Raw genomic sequence first — 9,353 nt, 5'->3', positions numbered from 1 at the left:
GAATATTTTCTTGATGGGGTTAGGTGAGGAGACCAGCATATCCAGTATCATAAGTATTATGTATGTTTTGTGTAACTTTGACATGTACTCCAGCTGTTACCGTGCCAAAATCTGTTGAAAAAAATCAAGGACGTCAAATTATAAAAATCAATAGAGCTATGTTTAGAGAACAGATACAATAATATTTTAATGTATAAGGACTATACCGATTTCATTTTTGGAGAATTGTCGATAATTTGTGGTTATGATGAATAGATCTGTTCACTAATAAAGACGGGGTAAATAACAAATAATAAAGAGAGAAAAAAACAACAAAGGTAGATCGTTTGTTTTCAATTTTTGAGTTAGAGTAGGATGTCTTAAAATGCTTTGAACTAAATACGTACAAATATATTTTGTTTTCAATTTCCTAAGAAAGAGAGACAATACTGAAATAAGTGTTTTAAATTGTTTTAATGGAAATTTTCACAGATATGCACGCCACTACATCAGCACTCATATCACGTCAAGATTCTCTAGGATTAAGAGATGGAAACCAGTGCGGATCCCAGAGTTCCAACGTTTTTTGTCGGTGGTATACAATATGGGAGTCGTTAGAAAATCAAGAATAACAGAATACTGGAATCGGTCTCTGAAAAGCTAGGACACTCCGTGGTTTCAGCGCATAATGTCACGAAACAGATTCCAAATCATTCTTAAATTCCTTCACATAACGGACTACAGAAAAATACGAAACAGAGAGGTGTGTATTGTTTACATTTCATAAAACATAACACGTTAACATAAAAACATATATTATATGAACACGTGTTTCATATATCATCATGAAATTTATAGAGAATCGAACTCCGATCACCTTATCAATATCTATGTAACTGTCTTTGTATCAGGAAAGTATATCACTTATATTATGGTCTCCTGGTAATAATAAACCCCTGTCACACTGTGTCAGTTTTAAGTCTTGGTAAACTGCTGTGGAGCAAACAGAGTATATATACCAGGTTAATCCGTAGTGAGTCGGCCTTCAGGAAATCGGTGTAAATATGCGATGAACCGTAGTGTCCTCGTGAAACTTTCGTTGCAGCCTGATTCGTGGAAAAATAATTAGGAAATGATCATTGCGTTTTCTCTTCGATACATCGCGTCTGTGGTCGTCGGCTTTTGGCGAATCGTTTTAGTGGTACATATAACTGGGTCCCTGTAACCATGGCATGTCGTGGTGACTCGTTGTGGTATTCGTATATGTAGCAGTACCACCTACGTTGTATGGTAGGATTGGTGATTCGGTACCAACTCCTTCATGTTTTCGCATGGTTAACACCGAGACAGTGTGACTGTATAGCATAGCCTGTCCCTTCTCAGGCCCGTGTAATTGTCTTTGTTTTATTTGTGATTGTTATATTTGTTCTTTACAGGACCCTGGTTACAGCCCTGATTCGAGGTTCAAACCTCTATTGACCTTTGTCAACAATCGATTCAAAGCACTTTATACGCCACAGAGAGAACTTTCCATTGACGAATCCCTAGTCGCTAGCAGAGGAAAAAGTGTAATGAAACAGTATATCCCTAGTAAAGCTGCTAAGTTCGGAATCAAATTTTGGGTGCTTGTAGAGGCTTGTAGTGGTTACGTCATGAACATGTCTGTATATCGCGGTAAAACGTATGACCCGACACCTAGAGGTGAACAACAGGGAACAAACGTTGTTATGTACCTGTTACGCGCATGCGAATTGCTGTACAAAGGATATCATGTAGTCTGCGATAGTTTTTTCTGTTCGATAAACCTTGCTAGGTTATTATTGTCCAAAGGTACTTATCTGACCGGCACACTTCGGAAAAATAGGCCGATGCCCAAAACAGTGAAGGAAGCGAATCCAAACCCAGGACAGACTACTTTTATGAGGTCGGGAGATATACTTTGTGTGGCTCACAGGGGTGAAAAAGCTAACAAGCCGGTTAGATTATTAAGCACTTTGTTACCGGGTTCAAACCATAACGGTAAACCTCAGGTTGTGACGGCGTACAATCGTTTTATGGGCGGGGTCGATTTATCTGATGCAATGGTAGACGTCTATGCAGGAGAAAGAAAAACATTAAAAGTATGGAAGTAACTAATTCTTCATATTTTCCAACGTATCATGCTTAACGCATACATTCTGTATACCAAAAACACATCAGACAAGCCGGTAAAATCTAGATTGAGATTTACTCAGTTGGTAATTGAATCTCTGGCAGGGAATAATGAGGCTGGTCATAATCATGTTCGTGTAAGGATTCCACGGCGCGTTACCGTTGAGCTTATTGCAGAAGGAAAAGAGAAGGATTGCGTAGTGTGTTCACGACGAAGAGGCACAGGACGCCGCCGAAGTCGAACTCGGTGCACTCGGTGTTTTAGGGGGCTGCACAGGCACTGTCAAAGACATCACAATTGCATAGAACAGTGATACAAATTTATCTGTTTACCCGCTACAGTTGTTGTTATATCTCTCAATACATTTAATTTGTTATAATTTGTTTCTGATTAAGCATAATCGAAATTATACCAAACATGAAAAATCACAATTTTGTTGTCACCTTTTACTAAGTTTTACCAGAAAACCATTATAAAATATAGCAAAATGTTTAAATTAGTTTTGAAATGAAGTTGTTAGCTTTCTAAAGAGGTATGATATTATGTATATACATCTGTTCAAACTTTGACATCGCATCTGCTGAATAGATGTACATGATGTTGTTTCAAGTGTGCATCACGCCAGTGTGCGGAGAGCACATGAATTGATGACGTCATTAACAATACAGCACGTTACGTCAAAATTCGTTAAAACCAGATCGGCCCAATCGACCCAGTTGGCAGTCAACGTAAAAATTCAGATCGGCCCAAATCGGCCCTATGGCAGCCTAAGGGTTAATGTAAATATCCCGCCATGTTCCAGCCGGTTTCATTCAATCAGTTAGGTCAAAAGTATTCGTAAAACAAAGATTGCTGTCTGCATAGTAGAGTTCGTCTCAAAAGTTTCATAGCAATAAAAACCGATACAAAATAGATTCTAGTTAACTTACCCCAAAAATTTGCCAAACACCACATAACCTTAAAAAACCGCAATATTCATCTAGGAATGGTTGGCACTACCCATGAATTAATTATAGAGGGATATTTCCCTGCGCATGCCGAAAATCTACCCAAGTTCGTCATCCGATATTAGACTATGAACGCTTCTTACAAATTTTGTTACAATGTTCATTTTCATTCGTTCTTTCATTTGCTCATTCTGAATTCGTTCTCTCAAATCATCCTTACACATAATATGAAAGTGTATATTAGTTTTTTAAAAAGTAAATGTATATACATATATACATATATAAGAGACTTTACATAAAGTTCTTGTTATTGTTTCTGTCGTTTCAATTCCTATTATCTTTTATCTATTATCTTCCCCTTCGCCACGGATAACGATAGGATGGGTTGTTTTTCTTTGGGGCCAATTCTAATATTGTCCTTACCATTGTAACAGATAACGACGTTATTGTCACGTGACAAATATCAACTTAGTGTTCTCTGCATACAGTGCAAGAAAGACAACTCCTATCCTATGTTAGAAGAGAAAGGTTGTTTTGAATCAGTCGCAATGTTTTATTTGATTCACTTGTGACAATGAGACTGCATACTGCATATAGAGAGGTAAGCTTTTGAAAACAGAAAACATCTGACTAATCTGATTCATCTGTCAATGTTACAATGATTATACTTTACACGGTATGGATATCGAACGTCGGAATACAATGGCCTGAACTAGTGCAATGTGTAAATGCCTGTCTGGAAATATCTTTAAAATTTATAACATCAAACTAATATTTCAATCCATGTTTTCAACATATTTTCATAATGTGCAACTTTTCTGGTAAAATAATTTCTGAAGCTACCTCCCTTGTGATACATTTTGTACAACGTTATTGTTCAATTGTTAAAGCGTCGTGTTTTCTATCTTAATACAATTTCATCGATATTTTTGAAATTCCCCTCTCTCACACCACGGACATGAAATATTCATCGCAAGCCGAAGTGTTTTGGGGTTTTTGGGGGTTTTTTTAGCGCGAGTCCCATCCAATACATAATTCACATGTAGGACAGAACACCAATACTTCACCAGTACCGAAAATATCGGTATATTCTACTGATACAGGATATGTAATATTCAAAGTGAAACCATTCATTTTTTTCTGTTTTATTGGCAGCTTTCAATGCGATGAAAAAAGATATCAAAATAATCGAAAATAATACCATCAAAGGTTGTTAATTTTTATCTGTCTTGGAGGTGGGACGACGGGTTTGTCGACAATTCGACAATTTTATTTATTCCGTATGTATCAGCATAAAGGAGTATAATATACATACCTATTACAACATATTTCATTTTACAAGATGGCGGAGAGCAAAGCCAGATAGTTCAAAACATAATGAAGTTACAGCTCAATGAGTCATAACAATATGATGTCATCATGGAAAAAATAACCATATACAAATACGCAATGAGTATATACAAATACATCGTTCAGGAAAGTATAGGGAAACATGTTCTCTTGATATTTGTGATCAAAGATACCAAAGAAACTGTTTCTGTTATATCTTGAGCTACTTTGGTATACGTGAAGTATCTATATCGAAATGGTATTATTTGAAAACCGCACTCACAAGCATCCTGTACTTGTTAACAACAAGACAAACAATACATAAGGTTATAAAGATGACAGATATGAGCAATAGCTTAACTATTTAAGGTAATTTTCTCTTAGCCGTAGCATTAATTAAATATCTCCCAAAACTCCTTAAAGTTTTAACATTTTTGCTAGAGAACAGTTCCGTAATTTTGTAAACCGATGGTCGACGGTAAAAGTATGGATTGATATATTTAACTCTCAATTCTGAATAAGTTGGACACAACAATAAAAAATGAGTTTCATCTTCAACTTCATTATTTTCACAAAGAATACATAGCCTTTCAGACCTAGGGACACTATATTTGGTATCTACCAGTTTCAACATTCAACGAATGTGCACTCAACATATATTTAGCTAATAATTTATTTTCAAAGTCAGCGGCTTGCTGAGATAGACCTGTGTAACAAACAGGTCAACAATATGCTTATACATAATACACTTTGAAGAATTTTCTAAATTATTTCTCAATTCTTGTATAAAAAAAGTTATGTATCCGTTGTTTATATAGCAACAAAAATTATTTTTCATTGAACACATGCTGTGCCAACCATACATCAGCAAAACCCGATGAACATAAATCATGTTTCATATGAAAAAAATCCAGTTTGTCTTAGAATTCGACTTTTTGTCAGTGTCTGGTGATGTATCCTGCTGGACTTTTTTTTTATGTATTCGGCAATATGATTCGTTTATGTCGGCATCGGTTCCTCGCTATCACAAGGAGACAAACACGAACAATACCACAGCCTTCCACCAACACACACTCATCCCACATACACAGTGGAGGCCATAAGTTGTAGGACATTAGCAATACAAACTAGACCCAAATTTATCTTTACACGACATTTGTATGATTGAAGGCTTATATCACATTTTATCTTCTTCGTCTTTTCTTTCAAAATGAATAAGAAATAAAAGTTGAATATTACAAGTATTTGCTGCGGTACATACTATTCCATGGGAATCATTCGTGATTCTGTTTCGATCATCATCATCATCATCATCATCATCATCGTCGTCGTCGTCGTCATCGTCATCATCATTGTCGTCGTCGTCGTCGTCAAGGACATCTATCAGAATTTTACGGCGAACAATAAGAGAAAACAATGCGATCGACTGTGTCGTCAAGACATATGTAACATTATCAAAGAAGTAGAATATATATTGAGAATGATGTAGATATTGCAAAATTAAGCAAATTCAATAATAGACAAATGCGTCAGAGTTCTGTTGCCGATTCGCGAACAGCAGCATCACGCTCGTGCCTGATCCAGTAAAACAAATAACTACAGTTATGTATGTGTGATCATCATATTAACGTGATTAGTGTTTAATTGAATTGAATAAAACATTAATCAGCATTTCTATCTGAAGAGCAGGACGTATTCCATAGTTGATGTCTCTGAAACCAAGATTAGATAAGCTCACAAAATGGGTGGTAAAATATCTATCGACCACGTTTTCCTAATGCTAATGCGACGAATGTACTATAATAGCGACCCACTGTCAACGATGGTATACCTTCAAAATTCCAGAGCATTGCAATAACCAATTAGGAAATAGACAAATATATTTGTCCTCAGTTCCGGTACTCTCAACCAGGCCTGCGCTCCGCATTGACAGGACCGCAGTGCAGAAGGATACATTCCTCGCCATTGCATACCCCGGGGAATCGTTGGTAAATTAAGTCACATCCGGTGCTTGATTTCTTCACTAACGAGACAGACAATGGCGCCGTGTACCAAACTGTCTGCATTTGACGGGCAGCCATGTCGACAAGCCGCGAGACAACCGCAAACATTATTTTAAAGATGGCGCAAATATTTATCATAAATAACACTGGAAATATCCATACGTAATTTTTTTCAGACAAAAACGGTAAAATTTTAGTCAACGTAAGTAAACAACAATGTACTTGTAATCTTACAAACCGTATATATTTGACCTGTCAGATTGACTGCGATGGTGGTCAAGCTACCACTTTCTTCGAAATATTGTAGAGTTTTTCCCGACTGGAGGTGTATATAAGGCAGATACCTGTTTAATCCGAGAGAAAAAAATCTTTCCATTTTGAATTACTTATAATGCAAGTTCCTTTACAAAATTAATTAAATTAAACTAACAAGCAAAAAAAAAAAGGAAAGGGTTTGGAGATAATCCCTGTAATAAATATATAGCTTCCTGGTCAGCGTTTCCAAGGAAGTGGCAGACATTTTAGTTGATATCTGCTGGGGATCTGTGCCTATAAAAGCGCGCGTGCGCGTGAGACCGACTAAACTACACAAAAATAGAAATCAGTAATATAACAAATATTGAATTTATTGGGAGAATGCAACAACTTTACTTTATGCTGTCGCATGCTGTACGTCTGCTGGAACTGCGGAATATAACCGACTAAAATCCCGCACTTATCGACTACCTTTTCCTGGTTATTTTCCTTCCTGCCGTGCATTATCTGTATCAAGACTACGCTTCTCTCCGCCATTTCACTGTGGAGCTGTTAAACGCACTGCCTTTCTTTATTATATTTCATTAAACTTTTATCAATTTGTTAGAAGACGCTTGCTATTACTGACACCATATCAGTTTTACTCTGGGGATTCTGTATGCTTGCTTGCTGTTCACATCAATTAATTTTGATTGTTGTATGACAGCTCTGGGATAATTTCTATCTAAGTGCGCATGTCGGTGTGACGTGTACGCTCGTATAACAACTACGATGGCTGAACGGTGCTATTTCTTATTTTGTACTTTCTTCTTTTAGTCCCGTTATGATAATCCGTTTTGAACATCTTTTTTAGTCTACGTAATTTTCTCTTTCGCATCAACATGACGATCTGTTACGTCTTTACAAATGATCTATGTCGTTCTATTGTTTCGTACTTAAGTCTTTACGCATGATCTATGCTTTTCTATGGTTTCGTATTTCAGTCTTTACGCATGATCTATGCCATTCTATGGTTTCGTACTTCAGTCTTTACGCATGATCTATGCCATTCTATTGTTTCGTACTTCAGTCTTTACGCATGATCTACAATATGTATACCATTCTATTGTTTTGTACTTAAGTCTTTACGCATGATCTATGCCATTCTATGGTTTCGTACTTGTCTTTACGCATGATCAATGCCTTTCTATGGTTTCGTACTTCAGTCTTTACGCATGATCTATGCCATTCTATTGTTTCGTATTTCAGTCATTACGCATGATCTATGCCATTCTATGGTTTCGTATTTCAGTCTTTACGCATGATCTATGCCATTCTATTGTTTCGTACTTCAGTCTTTACGCATGATCTATGTCATTCTATTGTTTCGTACTTCAGTCTTTACGCATGATCTATGCCATTCTATTGTTTCGTACTTGTTTTTACGCATGATCTATGCCATTCTATGGTTTCGTACTTGTCTTTACGCATGATCAGGGCCTTTCTATGGTTTCGTATTGAAGTCTTTATGCATGATCTATGCCATTCTATTGTTTCGTACTTGTCTTTACGCATGATCTATGCCATTCTATTGTTTCGTACTTGTCTTTACGCATGATCTATGCCATTCTATTGTTTCGTACTTGTCTTTACGCATGATCTATGCCATTCTATTGTTTCGTACTTGTTGTTACGCATGATCTATGCCATTCTATGGTTTCGTACTTGTCGTTACGCATGATCTATGCCATTCTATGGTTTCGTACTTGTCTTCACGCATAATCTATGTCATTCTATGGTTTCGTACCGATCTTTACGCATGATCTATGTCATTCTATGGTTTCGTATTTGCGTTTACGCATGATCTATGCCATTCTATTGTTTCGTACTTGTCTTTACGCATGATCTATGCCATTCTATGGTTTCGTATTTGTCTTTACGCATGATCTATGCCATTCTATGGTTTCGTATTTGTCTTTACGCATGATCTATGCCATTCTATGGTTTCGTACTTGTCGTTACGCATGATCTATGCCATTCTATGGTTTCGTATTTGTCTTTACGCATGATCTATGCCATTCTATGGTTTCGTATTTGTCTTTACGCATGATCTATGCCATTCTATGGTTTCTTACTTGTCTTTACGCATGATCTATGCCATTCTATTGTTTCGTACTTGTCGTTACGCATGATCTATGCCATTCTATGGTTTCGTACTTGTCTTTACGCATAATCTATGTCATTCTATGGTTTCGTACCGATCTTTACGCATGATCTATGCCATTCTATTGTTTCGTATTTCAGTCTTTACGCATGATCTATACCATTCTATGGTTTCGTACTTAAGTCTTTATGTATGATCTATGTCATTCTATGGTTTCGTACTTGTCTTTACGCATGATCTATGTCATTCTATGGTTTCCTACTTGTCTTTACGTATGATCTATGCCATTCTATGGTTTCATACCGATCTTTACGCATGATCTATGTCATTCTATGGTTTCGTACTTGTCTTTACGCATGATGTATGCCATTCTATGGTTTTTGCTTGTCTTTACGCATGATCTATGCCATTCTATGGTTTCGTACTTGTCTTTACGCATGATCTATGCCATTCTTTGGTTTCGTACTTGTCTTTACGCATGATCTGTGCCATTCTATGGTTTCGTACTTAAGTCTTTACGCATGATCTGTGCTAGTCTATGGTTT

General features: G+C 36.7%; 1 protein-coding gene across 1 annotated transcript; it reads left to right on the top strand.

Annotated features, from left to right (window-relative positions):
- Nucleotides 1-330: 330 nt before the first annotated feature.
- On the top strand, nt 331-2,774 carry LOC117333909 (piggyBac transposable element-derived protein 4-like). Its single transcript, XM_033893326.1, has 3 exons — nt 331-742; nt 1,416-1,955; nt 2,742-2,774. Exons 1-3 carry the CDS (start codon nt 668-670, stop codon nt 2,772-2,774), a joined length of 648 nt encoding a protein of 215 aa, XP_033749217.1. The 5' UTR covers nt 331-667.
- The last annotated feature ends 6,579 nt before the right edge of the window (nt 2,775-9,353 follow it).

The sequence above is a fragment of the Pecten maximus genome, chromosome 9 (assembly GCF_902652985.1).
Source record: "Pecten maximus chromosome 9, xPecMax1.1, whole genome shotgun sequence".
Taxonomy (NCBI): domain Eukaryota; kingdom Metazoa; phylum Mollusca; class Bivalvia; order Pectinida; family Pectinidae; genus Pecten; species Pecten maximus.
This window is presented reverse-complemented; position numbering and strand designations above follow the sequence as displayed.

Bases quoted from the DNA above. Each gene is read 5' to 3' on its own strand.
- LOC117333909 (XM_033893326.1), top strand. From the start codon at position 668: ATGTCACGAAACAGATTCCAAATCATTCTTAAATTCCTTCACATAACG. The intron at 743-1,415 runs GTGTGTATTGTT...TGTTCTTTACAG, and splicing joins GAAAAATACGAAACAGAGAG to GACCCTGGTTACAGCCCTGA. The intron at 1,956-2,741 runs GTTAGATTATTA...TGTTGTTTCAAG, and splicing joins GTGAAAAAGCTAACAAGCCG to TGTGCATCACGCCAGTGTGC.